At 40.2% G+C, this 24,631-nt stretch overlaps 4 protein-coding genes and 1 long non-coding RNA gene across 9 annotated transcripts in view; 3 read left to right on the forward strand and 2 right to left on the reverse strand.

Annotated features, from left to right (window-relative positions):
* dagla (diacylglycerol lipase, alpha) overlaps nucleotides 1-6,149 on the reverse strand; it is a 29,629-nt gene extending 23,480 nt beyond the window's left edge. Inside the window, exon 1 of one of the 2 annotated variants that reach the window (XM_029497585.1) lies at nucleotides 5,461-6,149. The gene's annotated coding sequence lies outside the window, so the exon portion shown is untranslated. The remainder of the gene's footprint in view (nucleotides 1-5,460) is intronic. The other variant, XM_029497586.1, reaches the window with a different exon arrangement.
* LOC115040674 (uncharacterized) lies at nucleotides 5,911-10,227 on the forward strand. The gene is made up of 2 exons (XR_003840580.1): nucleotides 5,911-7,355; nucleotides 8,081-10,227. It is a non-coding gene; the product is annotated as an uncharacterized LOC115040674 (long non-coding RNA).
* Nucleotides 10,228-10,823: 596 nt separating this feature from the next.
* polr2l (RNA polymerase II, I and III subunit L) lies at nucleotides 10,824-12,387 on the forward strand. The gene is made up of 3 exons (XM_029498048.1): nucleotides 10,824-10,948; nucleotides 11,452-11,556; nucleotides 11,838-12,387. The coding sequence occupies exons 2-3, from the start codon at nucleotides 11,462-11,464 to the stop codon at nucleotides 11,944-11,946; spliced, it is 204 nt and encodes a 67-aa protein (XP_029353908.1). The 5' UTR covers nucleotides 10,824-10,948; nucleotides 11,452-11,461; the 3' UTR covers nucleotides 11,947-12,387.
* Nucleotides 12,388-12,389: 2 nt separating this feature from the next.
* LOC115040912 (cleavage and polyadenylation specificity factor subunit 7-like) lies at nucleotides 12,390-17,277 on the reverse strand. Of its 4 annotated transcripts, none has more exons than XM_029498046.1 (9): nucleotides 16,818-17,277; nucleotides 16,136-16,339; nucleotides 14,809-14,912; nucleotides 14,497-14,642; nucleotides 14,054-14,393; nucleotides 13,817-13,920; nucleotides 13,329-13,473; nucleotides 13,003-13,218; nucleotides 12,390-12,699 (listed from the first exon to the last, which is right to left on the reverse strand). In XM_029498046.1, exons 1-8 carry the CDS (start codon nucleotides 16,899-16,901, stop codon nucleotides 13,008-13,010), a joined length of 1,338 nt encoding a protein of 445 aa, XP_029353906.1. In that variant the 5' UTR covers nucleotides 16,902-17,277; the 3' UTR covers nucleotides 12,390-12,699; nucleotides 13,003-13,007. The 4 variants fall into 4 exon arrangements, with proteins under 4 accessions (XP_029353906.1, XP_029353903.1, XP_029353905.1 ...); XM_029498043.1 differs by having other exon boundaries at nucleotides 13,003-13,221; XM_029498045.1 differs by having other exon boundaries at nucleotides 12,995-13,221.
* Nucleotides 17,278-17,527: 250 nt separating this feature from the next.
* On the forward strand, nucleotides 17,528-20,830 carry sdhaf2 (succinate dehydrogenase complex assembly factor 2). Its single transcript, XM_029498694.1, has 4 exons — nucleotides 17,528-17,683; nucleotides 18,499-18,722; nucleotides 18,852-18,961; nucleotides 19,809-20,830. The coding sequence occupies exons 1-4, from the start codon at nucleotides 17,651-17,653 to the stop codon at nucleotides 19,937-19,939; spliced, it is 498 nt and encodes a 165-aa protein (XP_029354554.1). The 5' UTR covers nucleotides 17,528-17,650; the 3' UTR covers nucleotides 19,940-20,830.
* Nucleotides 20,831-24,631: the final 3,801 nt, after the last annotated feature.

Here is a 24,631-nt window from a genome sequence, read left to right on the forward strand (position 1 = left end):
CCAAATGACATGTGTTTTGTGAAAAGACTGACATATTCCTGCATGTGAGCCATGCTTTTGTCCTCACAGAGTGCTACTGTGTGCCAGGCCCAGGCCCGTAGCCACGTGATGCGAGAACAACGATGCAACAACAATGACAGGGATCCCCAGCCATTATTATGTCTTTGTCTTTGACTTGGACTTATTTACACAAACAAAGCACAGGCATGCACACAGCATCTTTTACATATCCTATAACCTTATAAATCCCAGGGTCTTTATTTGCAAAAAAAAAAAAAAAAAAAGTAGTTCACCAAATTACTGATTCCGTCAATACACACATATTCCCAATTAAACACAAGTACGCTTTGACCTCATCACTGCTGCATCTTCCCTGTTTTACAGAACTGGGACTGTTCTGGTATGACTGGCAGGAGGTGTTTTGGTCTCCTACTGTTCTCTCTCAGTCTCAGCGAATCTGATTCAAAGACAGCAACATCAGCCCAACCTGTGGCGCACACTGTAGTCAGACTATTTCATTTTCTATCACATGCTCTGAATGTTTGTTACTTCCCAGCACAAGTTGAATGTTTACATTGTCTAAAAAGCAGCTTCACACACAAATGAAAGTAAATGATAGAACTGGTTGGACCAATTATTCAGATAGGAAATACAGTTTACTGGTTTTACTGGTAAACCTTCACTTAGAACCAGTATGCTTATGCTGACAAGATATTGTGATAGTAAGATAGTGGTAAGAAATTTGAGTTGGAGTCAAAAGTGATGTACTGATATCAGCCGATATGAGGTATTTGTCTATTAAACAACAGTAACTGTAGTCTGATAAATGATAAATAGTATATCATTATTATTAGTAGTAGCAGCTGTGAAAGTGGTAGCAGTAATAATGTTTCCTATCTTGTTTATATGTCTGTTTTTTGTTGAACATTTTGACAGATGGCAAATGAGAGACAAGGTAAAGAACAGGAGTAGTTTACCACAGACCCACGGCTACGGCGATATCCAACATCTGCACAACTTCCGTGTGCCAGGGATCTGTCACCTTTGTACCTTTGTTAAAAATACTACTTATGGCAGTAAAACAAGTTTATTTTTAAACTGCATTATGTCTCATTATCTTGATAAGGACTCCCAAATAACTAAACATAAGTAAGTCACCACTAAACATAATCAAATATTATGGAAAATCTTAGTCCATGCCATATAATTATTAGTTTTTTAAAACCCCAAATTTCTAAATCGTTACTGGTCATCAGTGGGGCTCTATAAAAATGATGATTGATAATGATTATGTGATTTTTGTTGGGTGTTGTACCAAACAAACGACCTCCCAGAAGCCCAGAGAATACGCTTTATACAACTACACATATTACACATACAGACGTTGAACAGATGTGTGATGGTACAGTCACCAGCAACAGGTGTCACCCTGCAGACACACCCATTTAGTCTGAAACTAAAACAGGATATATGGATGTCTTACAAGCAGTGGAGCTTTAATAATGTGGCCATTTGTTTTTCAGCACTTGATCGAACAAACATAAAACCTTCCCCTAAAATATTCCCCTATTGCTTTAAGTGGTTGATGGCAGCAGACAGCAGTTAGAGAGTTCATACAAGATGAGATGCTCTGCTCTGATGCACTAGATGTACCCTGATGAGTTAGAGGGTTAGGGTTAGGGTTAGAGTTGAAACGTTAGAAGTTAGAATTGAAACGTGGCTTCACATAATATTTCACTGGATGCTCTGATGATGTGGACATTAGTTCCATTCCTGAAACACAAACCCTGATTAATATAGTATGCAAAGCATTGCTTTGCTACTCAAGACAGTAAATACCAACTATTATGAGCACAGCATATATTTTACATCTGTGCTGGTCAGTTCACCTGTGGGCTAAATTCAGCAGGATGTGCACTAGAGGCGAGTAGAGACTCTAACTAAATCTAACTAGTCTGTACAGAAAATCTGCAAATCTCCGGTTCCAGTGACATGGTTGATAAACCATGTGTGCATGTGGAAGTCTGTTTGGTGGAAATTTGTTTAAAATTCCTGTATTCAAGCAAATACAAAACTCAGCCATAAGTACCCCTCAAAAAAGGATTGAGTCACAACAGTGTCATCAGGTATTCCTGTCATAATTTCTATTAAACATGAATTAAACTATTCCAAGATAAATTGAGGAAATATTATTAAAGAGAAACTCTGTGGGTGAGCATGTAGGCATACAGTTACGTAGTGACTTCACCTTTCCTAACAGTGTGATGGCAGAATCAATATGTATCCACTAGAAAAGTAAAAATGTTTGCCAGTCAGAACAATGAAGGCAGAATCTGGAGGACTGGATTTGTAGTGAGGTGGTGACACACAAAGGCTACTAAGACTGAGAATCAAAAATGCTGAGGTTACTCTGGGTTGGGATGATGGCACAAACGCAGCACAACTCTGCATGTCTCCATCTCATCTGCTCTCTGTCATACATCCATCTGCTCCAGTCCGGTTTCGTTGCCTGGGTCAGTGTTACACTCACTACGCTCAGATCAAGATTGCCTCCAGCATTCGTCACAACGCTGGCTCTGCTCCTGGAGCCTTTCATGATCCATCTCTCCCTCTTCTATCAATCCCAAAGAACTTTACCTTGTCCTGTCTCCATCTCGCCCCCTGCCTCTCTCACCTTCTGTCTTCTCATCTTCATACTCTCTCTTTCTTCCCACACACTCATTCCGTATTCACATTGTAGAGGAGATTTGTGAGCATGAAAGCAAGCATGTGCATCTGCACCATTTTCAGTGCAGAGAAAACCTACATTTTCTCCCCAAGCTTTCCTCTGTGTGCCTCCTCGTCCATATCTGGCTAATCCAGATTCTGGTTTTGGTTTCTTGTTGCTCATCTTTTTTTTCTTTTTTTTAGACCAAGAGCCATGTGCCACTCACTCCTACTCTGCCTCTATCTCCATCTTTATTTCCCACTGCCACCCACTCAATCCCTTTCACCTCTTCCCACTCAATTTTCTCTGCATCCATTCGACAGTGATAGTATGTGCACATCAGATTGCATGTGCATTCGTGTTGATATGAATATTTTTCTTTTGTGTTGGGGCGGTAACATATGTGCTCTGCCAACCTGTCTGTGGCCTGATACCACAAACCATGTACAGAATCTGTTTGTTGTTGCATCTGATTACATACTGAAAATAAATAACAAAATAGCAGTTTTGGCCATGTAACAGAACTGCAGCTATAGGTTTAAGCTGGATGCCCAGTGCATTACTCTAAATTGGCATTGCCACACAGTAGTACTGTCGTCTGATGATGACTTCTCTGCAGAATCAGTTTTGCAGCTTATAGATTCTGCAATACATCCAAACCTGTTCAGCAGAGAGCACACACACAAATATGCACCCGCCTGCAAAGCATCTGCCAGATCTTTGAAACTGTTACATGGATATTATCATTGTGATGCCGTTTTAAAAATTGTGGATCACCTGTCCCATGAGGCACTACTGAAAAGAGCAAACCCCAACTTAACATTCATGCAATAATCTATACATCTCTACGAGACACATGGAGGTCCTTAGGTAAATCCCACCCACCCCTGACACACACACACACGCACACATTCTCGAAATTCTCTTGTGAAACACCGTACACTACTGCTTTGACAGTAATAAGTTTCATTCAAACAACTCGTGTCTTGGGGGTTAAAGTTACTGGGTATTGACAGAAAAGAACTAAATTCAGATAAATAACTATAGCTTAACTGTGCAATGCTATAGTTTTGTTATATGCCTTTCATCGTACTTTATTAAAAGCTTTTGGTGTTTTATTTACTTATTTAATTAATCTAAATATAATTCAAATCACAACATGGCCAAATGCAATATCCAAATAGCAGCGGCTGAACATAGATAGTAAATAAATAAGAAAAGATCAAATGCATCACAAATGTTGCACCATAACAGTTAATGCTACATCAATGTCCCAGCCTATACATGTTATTCTTCAAATGTAAGGGACCATTATCATCAATTTCAAAATATTCAGTGAATTCGGTGAATTATGGCCCATATCACAATCAGAATATCAGGCAAAATAATCCAAGCATGACTTTGTCACATATTTTTTAGCCCAAATTCTGACCTGATTCAGATATAGACTTCATATACCTTACTGGTTGTATGCAACTTTATTGATGCACCCATGCACCAGCACTGGGCTCTCCAAAATCCAATGAAATTCATAAATCTGTAGTGGAGAAAAAGGAACCCGTTTTTAGGCACAGAAAGAGATGACACATGAGAAACTCACACACTCTGATGGAGAAAACAAAGAGGCAGCATATCTGCCACGGCTCACTGAGGGCAAGTTGTTTGAAATTGGGTTGTTTTCAACAAAATTGCGTAACAATTATGTTCAAAAGTCAAACTATTAAGGTACACCAACTTTTCCTATGTCTAATACAACTTTATTTTCTTGAAACTACAGCACTTAAATAGATGGTATGAGGACTCAGGATAGAAAGGTGCAGTGCAAGCCATTTTAACTTAGACTTGATCAAACATGTAATACCTTAAATTCAGGCTTTTCTTTGTTTGACAGGCTTATGGCTAGATACATGCCACAAACACCTCAGCGCTTCTGCTCACACTCAACTGGTGCCTGAGCATCAAGCAGACAACTAAAACCGGTCTGTACTCCAATATTTGCCATTCTGTGGGTCATAGGTGACAGTCTTCTCATTCCACTTCCCTCAAGTGACTGTATCACTCTCCTGGACTGGAAAGACATATCATTATCTTTCAAAACCTTCAGATATGTTTACCACTCTAGTTGGGACAAATGACACGGTCTGTGATTTTTGCCCAAAGGTGGAAGCATTTTTTTTGGCCCCTAGGTGAAATGACTGTGATCAAGCTGTCAGCAAGTGAAATTCATCAGCAATCAGCAAAATATTCTCAGTGTGAGCGATAAAGAAGTGTCACACTCCTCTTGCTGCCTCTGTGCCAGGTCCTTGCTTAAAGAGGGAATGTGCATGTGTCTACAAAGGGCATATACTGTACTGCACTGTACAATATCAATCATTTGTTTGGGCCCCTGGTTAAAATCCCAGTGACAGTTAAATACTCAAGAAAAAAAAACGGTTGGCACCATCACTGGTAATGGGATCCCAATTGACTTGACCATCTTATAGCTGCAGCTCCACTGAACAAACCGTCTCATCAGTTGTTGCCCTTACGACTTGTGATTTGACATTACGGAGCTACCGTAAGTCATCCGTTATCTGTCACTGTCGGTAAGTGTAACAGCATCCAAACCTGCTGCTGTAATCAGGACAGCTGCTTAAATTGGCATCGGGGCCTCGATCCCCGACATGGGGCCTTACCCATCAGCAGGGCGGGGGCCACAGAGCCGGGTCACTCCACTTCCCCCGGAGCTGGAGGCTTTGTATCAGTCTGCTCACCTGTGTTTTGACGATCGCTTGCGAAGAGCCACTGCATCGGTTCCGCTCGCTCTCCCATATCCTTCCGACTGCCGTACCCCCTCAGCCCCGTTCGCCCCGGTACGGGCTCAGGTTTGGGAGGACAGACACATAAACGGCTCTCCGGTTAAAAAGAATGGAGGAAAAAAAAAACGAGTTTAAAAAAACTGCAGTAGCCGCACAGACGTCATTATAACGGGAAAACGCAGAGACATCAAGGACCCGGGGCTTCCTCGAAGATCCGGGCAGACCTGACGGCGGGCATCGAACAGCGTCTTGAATCACACGCTGCAGTCGGTAGCTGGTGTGCGGTGACACCTCCCGGACCTCGGTCCGGAGAGCAGCTGCACTCCGGCAGTGATTCCTCTGAATCTGGCCCTTCCCCTCGGACACTTACGTACGAAGCGACTATTCCCCTTCCGTTTTAGGCAGCCTAACCCCCGCTCTCTTCACGCACACCTGGCTATCCTACCGTCTCGGGTTTTTTTTTCATCTTTCCTTTATTTATTTAAGTGTGTTTTCTCTTTTTTTCTTTCTTTCTTTCTTTATTTTGATCGCCAACACTTCGGAGATCCTGCAGAGAAAGGGCGCCACCGGTGGTTTGTGAATACCAAGCAGCGAGCTTCAAAGAGAGGGGTGTTTGTCGAGAGGGACACCGCTGCTCTCCAAACGTCCCCCTGGTGGTTTAAGCGGTTGAAGCTGAATGGATGAACGAGTGAATCGACGCTTTTGGCCAACGATCACTCTCTTGGCGGACACCTCCTCTTTGGAAGGACGTAGACTGGGCGTGGACTGGCGTCATACTGCTCAACGAAGATGATGATGATGATGGAGAGATGAGCAGGAACCTGTCAGAAAAATGTAGACGGACGAGCAACGTCCCAGTCAACCAGACCCACACGAATCAGCCAAAAAAAAAAACAAAACAAAACACTGAAAGGCAGCAGTCATGTGGCCTCTCCACTTTCTCACAGCACTCTGCAGAGATTGCTGACCTTGCTGCCTAAAAGTAGAATATAGATGTATTTACTTAATCAGATTTTAGTTTGTGAAGCCAACATGAAGTATTGTTTGATAAAGTCTTTAATGTGAGGAATGCATGCTATACAATGTCTAACCTGAGCTCATGTGATTACGTTATTTTGGTGGTTGCCCCACCAAGAGAAGGTTCTGGGTTCGTTTCCCGAGGTTGGGCAGGATTAGCAGTTGCAAAAAGTGAATGGGTTAGGACAGAGATAGAGGTGAGGCTGTATAAATCAAAGATCTTGTAACTATAAGCCCTTAAAATGCACTTGAACTTTTTTCAGCATCCATTGGCTTTGAAATGAAATGCCTAAAAGTCACTTTTAATTTTAGGGTTTTTCCATCCAGCTGTAGCTCAGCTCCACCTAGCACAGAAACATTCAAAGGGGTAATGTTTTCTCCAGAGGCAGTTTACAAAACAAATATGTCGACACACCCAAAGTAACCTAAGTAAACTGTTAAACTGTGTTTAATCCAAATCAATAAAATATCCTCTAAGAAGTACTCCTGTTATATCAACAAGATCAGACAACTAATCTGCATTGTATCTGATGATTTGATAGTAAGTTTTTGTCTCATTGTAATAACCCTTACTATCTTCCAAACAAACAACACGAGATATGAATTCAAAAAGACTATGGATATAATGAGGGGATAGACTACCCCTATTGTTCGTACCAGATGGTACATCCCAGTTTCTCCTCCTCTCCTTCTTATTCGCCTCCCTCCTGCTTCAGTGTCCTCGATCTCTCTGCTTTCCCTTATTTTCCTATTAGGACATTCTGAATTCTACAGATCGCCATACTTCCTCCTCAATCTGTCATTTTTGCCATCTCTGCAGAGCCATTTGAAAGGTATGTAACATCCACATTTTCTTTCAACACATCACCACCTCAGAATTTAGGGGGCATTTTCTATAGATGTGTCCTGCCTTCATTCTGTAAAGAGCAAGCTGCTATGATGTATTTATGATACCAGAAGTATTTATTCCTCGTTGTTTTACATAATTTGCATTTCCATTAATATGTTATGTCGCAGGCACTTTCTTATTTCCCCTCATCCATCTTGTCCTCCATTTATAGCACATATGACTCATGCAGTTTTAAAGTGGGAGAAGAGACAGCAAAACGGGGAAGGATTAAGTCTGTTTCTGTTTTGTCTGTATTATCTCTTGTCTGAAATACAAGATTCAACCCCTGACTATGAATAGGCTCTACAGCTGCAGTATCATTGTCCCCTCCTCCATTACAAAATTGACAGATTGTTCCACGAAATAGCACTGAACAGGAAGTAGCTGTAACATTATATCGTTCTAGTTCATTATACTCTCATTACAGTTTAACATCATGTCACAGCATTTGTGACCAAAATAAACAATTCCCTGTCCCTGTGAGCATTGCTGTATTCGCATCAATGTCATCTTTTTCCAAGGTCACATGTAAGGCCTCAATGGCACATGAACGCTGCAATGCATGAATATTAAGGACAGTCCTGGCTCAGTGTCCCTTCACTCAACAGAGCTGATAACATGATGTCTGAACCTAATTTAGAGGTTTAATGTGGCTGTGTTTTTCTTCAGTGAAGCAGCACAGAGCTGACCTTATAGAGACGCCTCCTGACCAGACCACACCTCTGCCTCCGAGTCCATGGAAGCCAAAGCCAAGTCTGGAGCTCCAGCGCCCAAGGCAGCCTCTAAAGCAGAGAAGAAGGAGACAGCAGCTACACGTAAGCCTGATCCAGCACCTGCCGCCCCTGAGCCTGAGTATCCTCCCGCTCAGGATGGAGCAGAAGAAGCTGAGGCTGCAGCGGCAGGTGATGAGGCTGCAGCCTCCAGCACAGACTCTCTGGAACACCTGAAGCCTTTTCTTATTGGCGGTGCAGTTATTGCTGCAGGAGCCATCTTGCTGGGAGTGTTGCTAATGGCGAGGAGAAATTAGAGTGTCACTGCTGATTGGTTCACAGACTACCGTGGTAGAGATGGGGGAATGGGGAGACATTGTGCAAATTATGTTCCTTTTTTTTTTTGGCCTGCTTTTAGTTGTAGTGTTTCAAACTATTGATATTTTGATCAAGCCTGTATATGGAGCATAATGCACATAGGATATGCATTAAGTTGCTTAAAATTTGCATCTAAACTATATTAATGCATTTCTTACAAAAAAAAACAACAACAACAACTGTAGTACTGATCTTAGAAGCCTAATCTCTCTAAAGGTATCATATTTAACTGCTTTTTCTTATTTAATCCAGTTGCACAAATATTGGCATAACCTTGCAATGTTTGTACATTCTTGCACTAGAAATAAGCTTGGTTCACTTTGCTAAAAGATCATGAAAAACTGTGTTCATACTGTTGAAACCTATAGATATCAGTACTGATTATCGAAGTTGTTCTACATTTCTTTTACTTTGTAATAAGATAGAATGAAATACCAGGTTTGAAAATGAATATGCATTGTGATATATTGCATACATTCTGGCTAAAACAGTGCCCAATGAAAAGGGTTAAGTTTCTCGTTAATCTGAGCGCAATATGATGCATATCAATGAAATGTCAAAGAGAGGACAGTACAGGGTATTTTGAAGGATCAGCTTTCTCAGACACTTAAAATATAAGTATACAGTGATTCAGGAATAGAATATAAAGGATTGTTAGAGATAAAACAAGTTACATCTGTGGGAGAGAACAAAAGTAGAGTTAAGTGCTGCTGTAGATTAAGGAACACTTTTATTTTACTGTCAAATTATATCAGAAATCACTAATCTTTCATGTGTAACATATTGGGCACAGTTGTACTTGTTTCAATTTGTTTACATCTTACTGTAGATAATTGGCCATAGCAGCCATTAGTGTTGCAGTATTAGTTTTGAAACTTGTTGTCAAAATATGTTTGTTTCTGTTTTTGCTTTACTCCCTGTATGTAGCGATACAGAAAAATATTCTTATTTTCCTAAACCTCATCTATAACAACGTAAAACAACAATGTATTGAGCATTCTGAGATGCTAATACAATGACAGTGAAGTGTAGATTAACTATTATTGTACAGTTTACTCAAAGGAAAAAAAATTATTCAAGCAGTCATAACTTTGTTGCTGAATACACTCACCTGTACAGCTGTACACAACATCCACTTGTGTAATTGTCATGAGTCCCTGTTAGATAAGCAGATTGCAATCGACTTAGAGACAGTTCTGACACAACCATTACTTGACTTTAGTTGTAAGGGGCATGTATGAACAATTTACCAACCACATATACTTTAGGAACGTACCACATTCACCACAGTTAACACCCAAAACACATCTAAAGGATAGTATGCCAACACCAAACAAACTTTACCATACATTGTACAATACAGTGTACCAAAAAAAAAAAAGAGAGAGAAAATCCTATTTTCATAAATTCAACAGCGTATAAATGCAATAATTCAGATAGGACTCATCATTTAGCACATGTGCCGTAGCAAATTAAATTATATGAATGATGATGTAATATTGTTGTTGGTGATTATGATATACGATGGTAGTGATGGCAATGATGGTGATGTCTCAGAAAATGATGATAATGGTAATGATGGTTTCCAAGGTGACTGTAATGATCAAAAGAAGGTTATGATATATTTTTGATATATTTCTAATATATTTTCCTTATGCACATTCTTCTGCCCCCAAACCCCTAAATGTAAAAAAAAAAAAAAGCAGTTTGAATGCAACCCTCATTAAAGGCAGTGAACCAGCCCAAGTGAGTATTTCTTTTATAACTGCAGTCTTCATTTAGGTAAGTCAGAGTTAACCATCAAATACGAGAATAGTCTGTATATCAACCAGTGGTAAATGGGCTAAATGTTAAGTAGTTCATATGTCAGTACATAAACAAAATCTACCTTTTCAAAAGCTGATTGAAGGCTAATGATTTGGAGATACTGGCTTTGAATTTAATAACAGCAACAGAAATATGACAGAAAACACCCACTCTCAAATTCGTGCTTTCATGTCCGTTTACATCGAAACATGGATGGGGTACGCTTTAAGATCTGAACCACTTTTTTAACTGCACCAGTAACTTATTCATTCAAAGGTTACTGAATATTTACCAATTTGTCTAAAAACTGGTTATTGTTATGTGGCTATAACTCTCAGTTATTATTATTATTATTATCTATCTTGAAAAACATTACCACGAGTTGACTTTTCTCTTTGTATAGAAGATCAGATCTCTCTGACTGTGGAAGACGTGAGGAAAAAAAATCATAATATCAATGACTCGAAACTTAATAACCAGCTTATTAGTAGACGGAAGTTGCGCTCTTATTTTGAAAGCTTTGAACCGATAGTGTATCTGCTGTAGCATCGACGGAGGAGGGAAACGACAGCTCCTGTCTATTTACTCATTTCTGTTAAGAGCTACACCAGCTTTAACTTTTAGGGTAACTGGCCTTGTGACGGTGAGTACATCGAATTTGAAAGGTTTCTACGTTTCTCGGTTTACTAATAAATAACTGTGTTAACACGTTGCTAGCGGGCTAACGTTAGCCAGCAGGACTTTGTTGTGCTAATCGCGTGGTTCAAGCCAGTGGACGAGCTGATGCCGTGTACCTCTGAGTACGAAGGGTCCTGTGGCTCAAACACATGTGAAATAAACCTTTTAACGAATACACTCTAACTGAAGTCAAATGGCCTTTTTTAAACAGAAATTTTCAGCTATCGACATGAGTTAGCTTTCCGACACAACACTCAGCTAAAACATCCCTAATTGTGTGATTAAACTCGTGAGCTGGTTCACAAATTGTCCAAAACAAATCAGTTACCACTAACGGTACTTTAAGACAAACAAAATGGCGTGGTTACCATTGATCCGCTAATCTAAGCTTTCTGTCTAGTTACCTTGCTAGCGTGACATCAAAGTTTCAGGTACAGATGCTAACATGAAGATATGCTCTGTTCCCAGGTGATCCACAATGATCATCCCTATCCGCTGCTTCACGTGTGGGAAAATCGTGGGTAATAAGTGGGAGGCATACCTTGGCCTGCTCCAAGCCGAGTATACTGAAGGGTAAGTTCATTTCCGCTGTTTTCAATTTCCAGAATAGTTTTCCTTAAATCGTCCCACTGAATCTAATCATACATAAACTTTTAGTCTATTCACTTAACTTCCTCTAAACTTTTGAGCTGTCTGCAAATAAGATCAAAGATGCAATGATGGGATAACTGATAGCAATTATCAAACGCCATTTGGCGGACATCCTCCCTGCTGTTTGCAGTAATGTGCATGTACTTTACTTGACCTATACGTAATTCATTACAACTGACTTTACCTTCTCTCTCCCTACAAAGTGATGCACTTGATGCTCTGGGCCTGAAGAGATACTGTTGTCGGAGGATGCTACTTTCCCATGTGGATCTTATCGAGAAATTATTGAATTATGCTCCGTTGGAGAAGTGATTGGAACTGGTTACCTCTGAGAAGCATACAGACTTTGTTGGGCTGTGGCCTGGACAGATACATGTTATTATATTGATGTGACAACAGGCTGACAGTAGAAAAAATTGTTGAAACATTACTTTGGGCACCTATTTTGATAAATTGAGTTGTAAAACTAAATTCTTATTTGGATTATTTGTCTTACTGTCTCCCAGTAATGGTATTCATTAAATCAAGTTTGCATGTTGTATCAGGGAGAAATGACTATGCCACAGAAGGAACCCAAATCAGTTGATTGGAAAACTATGTTAAGCCTTCTTTTTTTTTTGTACACATTGACTGCTTAAAGGTGAAATGCTGATAAACATCTTTCCAGTATGTGACTATACAAATTGACTTGGCTTTCAGTGGGCATAGGATAGTAATATGACAAAACCTTGTGAAATAAAGACCTGAAATTACTGTTTCGGGAAATCTTTAATTTGTAAGTTTAATACAAAAGCAAGTCATGAAAACAATACACTGTGTAGCGTAGTTTATAATGGAGTTCCTGTGCATGCAAGCATTGAACTCTGAAGTCTCAGCAACAAGTCTACAACCGCATTTTTTTAAAAAGAGGAAAAGTCCCAGTTTGTACAGTTGATAAACAGAACACAAAAAAGTACACTTGTGGTACTTTTGATACAGTCTCACCTTAGGTTTCTTCAGCTTTTTTCACAACTTGTTGCAGAAACTGTTTTTGCACAGATTCGTCCTATGAAAGACTCAACCAGTCTGAGGAGAAAAGAAACATATTTGGACAATTTAACAGATAAGACACAAAATAGCACAAAAGCAGTCACACAAGCACACGTCTCTTAAAATTTCCTTAAACAAATACTTAGATTTTAAAGTTTCAACTTCTCAAACTTTTGGGCAACATCATTTGATGTAATTTTACTCAATTTTAAAGCACAGAAATTGAATGGAAAAAAACAAAACAATGATGGAGCTATTTATCAAACAACTAAAAAGTAATGAAAAGATCTGATGATGAAAAGGTATTTAAATCAAGTAAAGAGAAGATTACTAAATTACTGAAGTCAGCGGTATCTGTCCCTGTGATCTCTGTGCCTTTCCCGTTCCCTCAAGCGCTCCTTGTCTCTGTCTCCACTCCAGGAACGTTCCCTGTGTCTTTGTGACATTCGTGCACCCTCCCAGTCTGAGGAGTCCTGGTCCCGATTTCTATTGCGCTCTCTCTCTCTTTCATGACCCCTGTCACGGTCTCTTTCTTTGTTTCTAGAACGGCTGCTACTACTGAAAAGAAATGGTTTATTAGCGTGATCTAAACTTATCTTAGATTCAGTTTTAGCTTGTACAATAAAATGCATCATGTTTTAGAACCCTGGCATAATTATACAGACCTGTAGCCATAGTTGCCCTGGATAGAGACTAAGCAGTCTTTGAGTGAGGTGACCAGGGCTTGACAGCGATCGTCTCCATATACTCTGGACTGCTTGATGATGGCAATGGCAGTTAACAAAGTCTCCATGGCAACCCGCAGGTCTCCTGCATTCATAATTAAAAGGGATTATTTATTATTTTTTCAAAACAATTACTTTTTGATGACATATCCACCAATGAATCAAGGAGGCAAACATTCAAATTGAGCAAGCACAATTTTGTTTTGTCATTAATAAAATGTAGTAAAAGTCTCCTGTCATTACAAAGGTGCTGTATTTGAACTAACTTTTACAACATCTTTCACAACATAAAACCAAAAATTCTCTTACTGTCTGATCACTTTGTGAGAGTGGAGAGAAAAAGGTCTTCATTTAAATTTTGTCAGATGGCCATCACATGGTTTGTTGAGGTCTGTGTTCTTGCACTTGACAGAATGAGCTATACTTACCAGCTGCAGCTCCAGATACAGCCTTGGAAATGGCACTGCTGGCCACAGCTCGATTTCTGTTCATTAGCTCATCAAAATCTCCATCTGAACTGTGAGATGTGTGTCTGGAAAAATACAGACAGATTACCATACTGGCTGCCTGTTATTAAAATTGAGCAACCAAAGGTTCTTAATAACTGCTGTCACAAGACTTAAGGTATGCAACAGCTATGAATTTAAAGTAGTATATGTTCTTACTTTTGTTGGTTGTAAGTTTTGCTGCTGTGTCCATCTTGTGCCAGGGAGAAGAACGCTGGATTTAAATGTGAATTGGGAGGTGGTTGGCCAGAAACATGGGCTGGATGAGGAGGGAATAAGGGGGGTGGCAGAGGTGGTGGAGTGATGTTTGCAGGCATATGTGGGAAAGAAGCAGATGGCTGGCCGTGAAAAGGGCCAGACAAATGGGGATATCTGTTTGAAAGTGATGGAAAAAGTGGAGGTATGGGGGGAGGGCTGGGCTCCTGTGATAATAATGAGGGAAACTTATCTGATGAATCAGAGTCCTTGGAATCTTTGGAAGTAACACGCAAGGGAATACCTGCAGAGCGACAACTCGTTGTTTTTGTCAATTATGACGATCACACATTACTTTAAAAAATGCATCATTGAGTTCAAAATGAAGGTGATTGTGGTATTCTTACGTTTATTTGCTATTTCCTCGAACACAGTAAGGTTTTGCCGAGTGGCAAAGCGACAGTCAATCCTTTCCCCATTGAGTTCACACTGAGGTATTTTTTCCAACAATATTTTGAATGACTCTTCTGAGGTCACCACTACTTCTGCAAAACTGTAAAACAGAGTAGAAGAAACAATGCATGCAATACTGTACTTTGTATTTTCAAATATATCCTGCCTTTTGCACATTGATCATGCCAGGTCCAGACCTATTCCACATTTTTGCAATGCCTTGTGTTTATATGTATTTTTCAAAAACTCAATCTATAACCACTCACCCTCTTGACTGGCCATTAATTCTGTTCTCTGCAAATTTGATCTCTTTGATGTCCTTCACACCCAATGTGTGGACCATACATGTGAGGTCCTTATCAGACGTCCACTGCAAATGTGCACAGGTTTGGGGAAAGGGAATGAGAAAATGATAGGTGGTTAGATAGTTTCAGATATGTAATCCTAATGACTAGAAAGACTGAGCCAATTACAGCACCAGACTCATAATTCCGGTTAAAATGTTCTATTTCTTATAAATTTTTTTCCTCCATCTTCAACCGCTTATCTGTTGATCTGACCTAACCGGAGTACCCAGAGGAAACACACACTCCCCAGGCCCCAGGCTGGGAACCGAACCCACAGCCTTCTTATTGTGGGGCAACAGAGCAGACTCCTGAATGCTTAACTTCCACTTTTTAAGACAATCCATCAAAACAAGCATTGGAGGTTATTTGCCCTTTAATTTGTGTTGATGATTAGCCTAATACTCTAAGGGTTGCTTTTCAAGGGAGTAACAGTTGCCAGTGGTTGCCACAGAGCAACAACAGTTCAAGTTTGTTGACGAGAGGCCTTTTACACATTGTTAACCTTGAGGACCAGCAGAAAATCTTGAGACAACTGAAGAAATGTTATGTCGCCAAGCGGATGTGTCATGCACTTGATCATAAAAAGTGCTCACTGAGTCTACATTTTGTTTCATCCAACATACTATAGTCATATTCACACCCCTCATCATCAAGTGTTATTTTGTCCTTTTCATATACTGAAATATTGCACTCATCTCATCACCTCTCTCCAATGATGCCTGCAAGTAGTACTTAAACAAAAGCAGTCTAATATGAAAGTCTTCCAGTACATTCTTTGCTTATAAAAGGTAAAAGTTTTCAGCTTGAAACCTTTTTCAAGAGGTGTTTTGTTAAACTGTGAGGTGAGTTTGGCTTTTGCTTATCTATATTAATAGGCAGGCAGAATAATAAAAAAAACACCTGGCCTCATAATGGAACATATTTCAATATTAGCACTAACTGCAGCCTCCAATTTGACCAGAATGACATCAGTTTAACTACAAACACAACTTTATAACCTTCATGAAAATAGGATATATTACCGCCCTGATGTATTAGACAGAATACATCAGGGCTGTAATATATACCTTTTTTTTTCCCCTGTCTTGACATTTTACCATATAGTTCCTGATACAAGAGAAAACCATGCCATTGAAATTCTGTCGGGGTACACTTAAAAATTGATTTACAAATCCAAACACAAAAACGGCAATAAACAATACAATAAAGAAATCATCGCCATGAAGACAAGGAGAACATTACTCACCCAGGGAAAATTTCCAATATATAATGACAGTTTCTTCAATGAATTTCCTCCTTTTGGGGATTTCAGTGCCGCTGATTTAGCCTCCTCTTTCACTGATGTCTCCTTAGGAGAGGACGTCTTAACTGTAACTTTCTTCTCCTGATCAACGGAGCCAGTCAGAACAGCATCAAAAAGTTCATTCGCTTCAGCAATTCTGTTCAAATCCTGTGTAGGAAAGAAAACAACACACAACAATTGTGGAGGGCATCAATGAACAAACACAACCTTAAGAAATACAGATCCTAGGGGTCAGTTGAAAGAATGAAATGAACCATTACCATACAGTCATTTTAACAGATCACAATAACTCTAAATAATTAAAGGAATATTTATATACTATAAGCATATATGCTTGTTGTAAATATTTAAGTAAATAATGATGAGCAGAATACCTTAGGCATACTAATAGCTTGTTGGATGAAAGTACTTCAACCAAGCCAGTTGTCAGTTTATTAGGAACACCCAGTTAAAAATAACGCAGTAGTCCAGACAGAAATCCTCAGTTTGTGTTGAAACTACATTAAACAGGTGCCGATTTTATCATGGGATCATTAGTTCCTAATGCCACTACAGTCACAATAACTGACAGACCTCTTTGGACAATGAGTTATCGACTGAAACTTGTTTTGCTTTTTGCACTCACCTCCTCGGTTTGACTCAAATCACCGTAGATATCTATGAAATCATTGGAAGTGCTCGGTCCGGACGCGGTTCCTGCAGCAGCCATCGTGTGGGCCGAACAGATGATCCAACTGGTGGCACAGCAGCCTCCGGTGTTTTCCCTTTGTTTATGTTCAAATGATAGGACTACCGATCCAACCTCACCGATCTCAGCTGCTCCGTTAACATCCAGCACCTGGAACGTCACACCGGTTTTTTTTAACTGTCCAACTGTTAGCTAATGCTGCTGTCGAGCCCGAAAAACAGGAAAATATTAAAACAAGGCAAACCACGAAAACGCTAAGCCATCAGAAAACATGTTGTTGCAATTTTAACATGTAAAATATATGGAAAGGATTAAGTGAGTGCACACACTGGTAGTATCTTGTCACTGGTTACTGTATATGTGATAAGCTAATGCTAATGTTTCGGCACAACATTCAGATGCATCACGACGATCGGACCGGGTGACACAACATAATTAATTGGTTCCTAGCGTCTTTCCATTTTAATTTCTGACGTAAAGGAGATTGGTGTTACGTCGACTCTATTAGATATTAACTTAATATACACATATAATAAAATTAAAAAGGTGCATATTATTTTAGATCTTCTCCCGAGGGTACATATGACGGGCACCTTATCTATGAGCCTCAGGCGTGCGCAGCCCCTAATCGTCCCCCGATAGTTTCCCGTGAAGTGAAAAGGCTGCTTGTGTAATTTCTCTGTTGTGTGTCTGACATTCAGGCATCGGTAGCAACTCTCGCAGGCGTACCAGCTCATCGGCTTGATTCTTACCGACCCAGAAAATAGAGCATGAACATGCTGTCGGCTGTCGTGGCTAAAAGGGTGAGTTATGGACCAAACGTTACTTTTCTTTGTACATTTTTGTGGGTTAAAGTGTCGAAGTGAAGGCAACGCTCATTTTAAAGCCCTGATACTAAATCATACGATGTGATTTGTCCTTGTGGTTTGATCACTATTCGTTAATGTTTAAGCAGCTATTGTATCGTTCAGTATGTGCAGGTAGTAGTTGTGAGCCGAGTTGGTGGAGGGCAGTTGTACAACAGGGCAGCCTGTGGTGTCTGTTGTGTAACCCTGCCCCCCTCTCTCTCTCTCTCTCTCTCTCTCTCTCTCTCTCTCTCTCTTGACTGCATTGATGTTCGTGTTCACATTCATACTAAACCTTCGGTTCTTCAGCTACACATAGCTCCATTATCTAAAGGAAAAGGCAGACATTATTGCTAAGATTAGATTTCCTGTGGCTGTTCTTAACACTGATACTGAACGTATCGTAACCTTGAGCTTCCATTTTCACTGCTTTCTTATTGCACTCCGCTTTAAGGATCCAATGCAAAACTTCACACAGAGGTACATATTCCGACACGTGCTTGTCCATATTAGTTTGTGCATATCAGATGTATTTCCTTAAGCAGACATGAGACTCACCGACCAGCTTGTATATAGATGAAATGTCAATTTAAAATATTGTGCTCGTTTCTGACACAAAGGCAGGGTGGGACAGTCTGATGTGACACACCGGCATTGCATTTCAGCAGATGTTTAACAGAGTGCATAATGTAGTTCTTGACTTGTCACTTATGCTCGATGACATAATACAAAGCACTTAGTATTTGTTGAATTGTGTTTTTGTTGCCCATCAGCTGGTGGCAGGGGTGTGTCGGGCAGCATGGAGACCAGCTGCTGCAGGACCAGTATCATCTCGTAGTTACCGTGGAGATACACCAGATGATACCAGAGGGGACCTGATCGAAATCCCTCTTCCTCCTTGGGAGGAGAAGCCGGGCGAGCCCACTGACATCAAGAGACGCCGGCTTCTCTATGAGAGCCGCAAGAGGGGCATGTTGGAGAACTGCATACTGCTCAGGTTTGTCTGCCAGTCATGTAGCCATGCGGGCAATTTTGGGTGTTTTTTGTTAGTTTTTTTTTTCTCTTCCATTTCAATCTCCAAAAACAGGAAGCTGCTGCTCACATGAATTATCCACCTCTCTTGTAGTCTATTTGCAAAGCGGTATCTGAACACAATGAGTGAGAAGCAGCTGCAACAGTATGACAGATTGATAAATGAACCAAGCAACGACTGGGACATCTACTACTGGGCTACAGGTGAGAGAACAGTTCTGCCGATGTAACAGTTTGTGCAATCTCAGTTCAGCACTCACAGAACATAAAAGCAAGTCATAAGTTAGTGAGCTGGCAAATGATAGAATCACTTCAAGAGACATTTTACACTGACAGGAATTCATATACTCCCACAGCAAAACATTTTAATATTTAATGATGCGAAAACATTTAGCTATGCAATAATAATGCTCATGCAATGTGCAAATTAGAAGTATTTGCTTTGAGTTTTAGTTTTATATTCACAGCAACAAATAGATCATTTAAAATTATGTCTGTAACACTTAAACATGTAGGAAAGTCCAGTGACAGAATATTTGACAAGGCTTTTTTTTTTTTATTAATTCTGCCTGGTAATTCTAAAATATATAGATTTTCCTTACAAATTATCTGTTTTGTTTGTTTTGGTTTTTTTTTACATATCCTTTTGACCTGATCTTTAAAGCACTTTCACTGTATCAGGACAACTTACCATTTATTCTAATAGTGTTTTGTGAATTTGATACAGTTTTCATGTAATATGCGAAACAGCTAAAAGGCACAATCAGTGTGACCACAGCAAAAACACCAAAATAAAAAAAATAAAAAAATTGTAGACTGTCTGTATTTATAGAAGTAATTGTTATGCACATTTAACTCGTTATTGCATTTAATATCACATTGTCAGGTGTGAAATACCATTATTTCATGCTGTGCTCATTGGTCTTTACTTCTCTTATAACAATAAAATAAAGACTCGCTAATTTTCTTTAGACTTCACCCTCAAATTAAGATTTTACGACGATAATTAAGAATCTCCAAATAATTAAACCAGATCTGTTTATGCTTCCAGAAGCTCAGCCCACCCCTGAGGTTTACCAAGGAGAGGTCATGGATATGCTGAAGGAATTCACAAAGAATCACAACCACGAACAGAGGCTGGATGCACCCAGTCTGGAGTATCTGGAAAAGGAAAACCAATGAGGTGCACGGCCCTCAGGACCTTCTCAGAGACTTGGGGCATGGAATGAATTTCAGTATCCCTCAAAATCTCTCCAGCAAAACATTATGGAGTGCAAAATATTTGGAATCCATCTAATTCTGAGAAATAGTCAAACGGCAGCAATTTGACATTATAGGAATTATAACATTTGTGGAAGATTCTTCGGGATTTTATGTCTCAGATAAAGACTGATAAACCACAACAGTAGGAGCGTGTTAATATTTAGCAAAAATTGTGTTGTAAATTTGTGATTCTGTAATTAAAACTCATTGTACGAGTTGCTTTCTGGATAAGCCAGATTTCATGAATGGATACAAGTTCATCTAGAAAATGATTTCACCGTACCTGCTACAGACATCATGGGTTATTTAATAAAAAAATTGGTTGGTGTTTTTTCTCTTTGATGGTTGTCTTTTACCACAGGGTTGGACCACGTGACTGGAGGATGACATATTTGTCAATACTTAAGGCATCAGTTACATTACACTGGTTGCGTTGCCTGCAATGTCTTTTATTGGACACCAGATGGCAGCTTACCACTTAATTTTCAGTGACTCCAAACTGGCACATGCTCCTCTCAGTCTCTGTGGCAAATGGGTCACCTCTAATCTACATATGCTTCACCTACCTTTTTCTTAATGCTGGATACAATCAATTCTCTGTAGCTTTATTACATATTTGCCTGCCCCTCTGTTGAGAAGCTTCATACAACAAGTTAAAGATGATGAAATGTAACGCACAAGCTTCCTGTAAAAAAATAAACATTATATTACTGTTACTACATTAATGCATTTAAGGAGGATAAATGTGATGGCTTTGGCACTGTCAGTGTGCTGTGTTGTATTGCAGTACTAACCCTAACCCTATCAATCACATATATGTTTGCAGACTTTTCAGGCTGGATAGTTTAGTCATCAGTGGATGAGTGTATGTGTTGATTATGGGGAAGAAGTCTTTCCTGACTTGTCATGTCGGTTAGTGAAACGACAACCCTGCTTGGGTGTTTCCGATGAATTAAAAGTACACACATGATACGCTATCAAGGTGATTTCAGAACAAGGCAATCTTACACATAAAAGACAAATGAGTTCTTGTCACCTTCACATGAAAATATGTTGGGTAAAATTTCCAGCCTTCCAAATCCCAATTTCTGTGTTGTCAGCTTCTCCTAAAATAGACTGAGATGATGTCAGAAGGGTCCCCCTCTGTGTGTGCTTTGCTCCTCACCATCTGTCTCTGGAATAAATAATGTCTGTGTGTAGTATGTATTGTAACAGTATGGATATAAATAAGTAAAAGTATAACTATAATGATTAATAAATACACAGATACAGATAATTGTATTGCAAATTTGGGATTCTGTAACTAAAGCCTCTCTTTTTTGAGGCTCTATTTGACAGTAGTTCAATGTGGCCCATTACTTACAGTAACTATTTGGTATCTTAAATAGAAGAAAAGGAAAAAAGAAGATGCCGCCTGTGGGTTCCACATACAGGGGGCACAATTCCTCTAGTTACTGCTCTGAGGCTTGTTGAAAGTGTGTATCATCAGTTGCCCAAGCACACCCCTGTGCTTCTCTATAGCCCAGAGCTCCTGTCATCGTCCACAGCTGCTTCCTGTGTCGTGACAGTTCCTTCCCATCACCCTCTGCTCCCTTGGAATTTCAATTTCACATTCTCATGTTTCCTTTCTTCTCTACACCAGCAGAACCAGCAGAAGCACCAACAGAACCAACAGCACCAACTGCAGCAGCACCAACAGAACCAACAGCAGCACCAACAGAACCAACAGAACCAACAGCAGCAACAGCAGCAGCACCAACAGAACCAACAGCAGCACCAACAGAACCAACAGAACCAACAGCAGCAACAGCAGCAGCACCAACAGTACCAACAGAACCAACAGTACCAACAGCACCAACAGCAGCAGCACCAACAGTACCAACAGAACCAACAGTACCAACAGCACCAACAGCAGCAGCACCAACAGTACCAACAGAACCAACAGTACCAACAGCACCAACAGTACCAACAGCAGCAGCACCAACAGAACCAAAAGAACCAACAGAACCAACAGCACCAACAGTACCAACAGCACCAACAGAACCAACAGTACCAACAGCAGCAGCAGCAGCAGCACCAACAGCAGCAGCACCAACAGTACCAACAGAACCAACAGCACCAACAGAACCAACAGTACCAACAGCACCAACAATACCAACAGCAGCAGCACCAACAGAACCAACAGTACCAACAGCACCAACAACAGCAGCACCAACAGTACCAACAGTACCAACAGAACCAACAGTACCAACAGAACCAACAGCACCAACAGCAGCAGCACCAACAGTACCAACAGAAACAACAGCACCAACAGAACCAACAGTACCAACAGCAGCAGCACCAACAGAACCAACAGTACCAACAGAACCAACAGTACCAACAGCACCAACAGCAGCAGCACCAACAGTACCAACAGTACCAACAGCACCAACAGTACCAACTGCAACAGCACCAACAGAACCAACAGTACCAACAGAACCAACAGAACAAACAGCAGCAGCACCAACAGAACCAACAGTACCAACAGCAGCAGCACCAACAGCACCAACAGAACCAACAGTACCAACAGCAGCAGCACCAACAGAACCAACAGTACCAACAGCACCAATAGCAGCAGCACCAACAGCACCAACAGAACCAACAGTATCAACAGCACCAACAGAACCAACAGTACCAACAGCAGCAGCACCAACAGAACCAACAGTACCAACAGAACCAACAGTACCAACAGCACCAACAGCAGCAGCACCAACAGCACCAACAGTACCAACAGCACCAACAGCACCAACAGAACCAACAGCACCAACAGTACAAACAGAACCAACAGTACCAACTGCAGCAGCACCAACAGAACCAACATTACCAATGGCAGCAGCAGCAGTAGTATGATCCTTCAGCTTCATCTTATCTTTACCTGTTTGCTGGAGTGTCATGATCAGAGGAGCACAAAGGAAAGCTGCTGTGAAAGAGAGGGAAATTGCCAGGTTGCCATACTTCCATTCAGGCCGTGTCTGGAAATGTTAGATGATAAATTAAACATGCAACTTTTTCAACATCACATCCGCACACAATTTTTCTCTCAGAAGTTGTCTTGTTTGGCAGATGCAGTGAAGTCTCGTGTGTAGGAGTAAATCTAAAGAGCCATGTTAATTATCTCCTTAAAATTTCAGCCATATTTAAATCTGAGAGAGGAAAACAGAGGGAAAAAAGCAGCTGTGTATTTACAGTTGTTCCTGTGGCAAATGCTGCAAAAGAAGCTCAGACAACTGAAATTAAGTTTCTTTTTTAGCTTGCGGCCTTTAATAACACCTCGTTAGGTGATGTTGTTTCTCTCCACAAATCCTCAAATGTTTTCCTGCAATAATAAGTTAAACAAAGACTTTTTGAAAAACCTTTTTTTCTATCCTAACTATTAAATCACATAACCACAGATTCATCATGGGGCTGTTAATTAGGAACATGTCCTCTGCTGGAAGTCACTCATCTAATGTACCTCGTCAGACTATAGTAGCATGCTGCCTACTTTCTTCATTTGATACTATTAAATATATTAAGGTGCTGGTATGGTGAGGCAGTGTGGAGAAAGAAGGTTTTGGTTTTGATTCCTTGAGCAAAAAGTCCAAAGACACGAACCATGGGGTTAACTGGTGACTCTAAATTTCCCGTAGGTGTGAATGTGAGCCCAAATGCGTTGTCCTGTGGCAGACTAGCAACTTATCCGGGGTAATTACACTTAATATACAATATACAAGTAGGGTTTTAAATGCAGGACATGTAATGTAAGTAATGTAATATACTTGTAGTTAAAGTGAGTGAACAACTGTTGAAACCAAGTTTCTGAACATGTCAGACCAGAATTACATATGTAGACACACACATACAACACCAGACCAGAAGTATCTTTGATTTATATACACATTTATATTTTTATATACACTGTACAGATTTCAAAAAAATAAACAGCTGATATTTAACATTGTGCACCCCACATGTGTGACTACAAAGAGAAAAGAGAGTGAGCGAGGGGGCTGAGTGATACCAAGTACAGACAGATATCAACAACCCCAGTAAATACTAATGATTTTTTTTTTTTTTTTTTTACTTGGTCTCTTCATACAGGACACTTCACAATCATTTGTACAGTATATAAATTAAAATGTTGCTGGTTAACCTCTCTTTTTCTCAAGCAGAATGCCCCAAATCGGAAATGTGAGCCTGTCAACTAAAATTTTTCAGCATGTGGCATTTGGCAGCTGAAAGTGTTGGAGAAAGTGGAGAAAGACAATTTTAGCTCCATTTCTTGATTTTTAAACAGACCCGACCCTGACTGATATCTACCAATATTCAAGTTGCATTGCTTGAAGTGACTTTTATGAAGCCATTGGAATGTAATGCTTTGTCAGCAAAATAAGGCCTTGTTTAACACACAGGGCCATCAGGACAGATGGATGATGGGGTTTCTGGTTATTTTGGGATTCGCCAATGCGCTGCTCTGACCTGAGACCTAGCTAACAGTGATGCAGAGAGGTGATGATTATCTCCTATCACACCTTTTTTACTCTGCCCTCACTGACACTTGGAAGGGGAACGCATATGGTGAAGAGCTAGGCA

Source organism: Echeneis naucrates, chromosome 3 (genome assembly GCF_900963305.1).
Source record: "Echeneis naucrates chromosome 3, fEcheNa1.1, whole genome shotgun sequence".
Lineage (NCBI taxonomy): Eukaryota > Metazoa > Chordata > Actinopteri > Carangiformes > Echeneidae > Echeneis > Echeneis naucrates.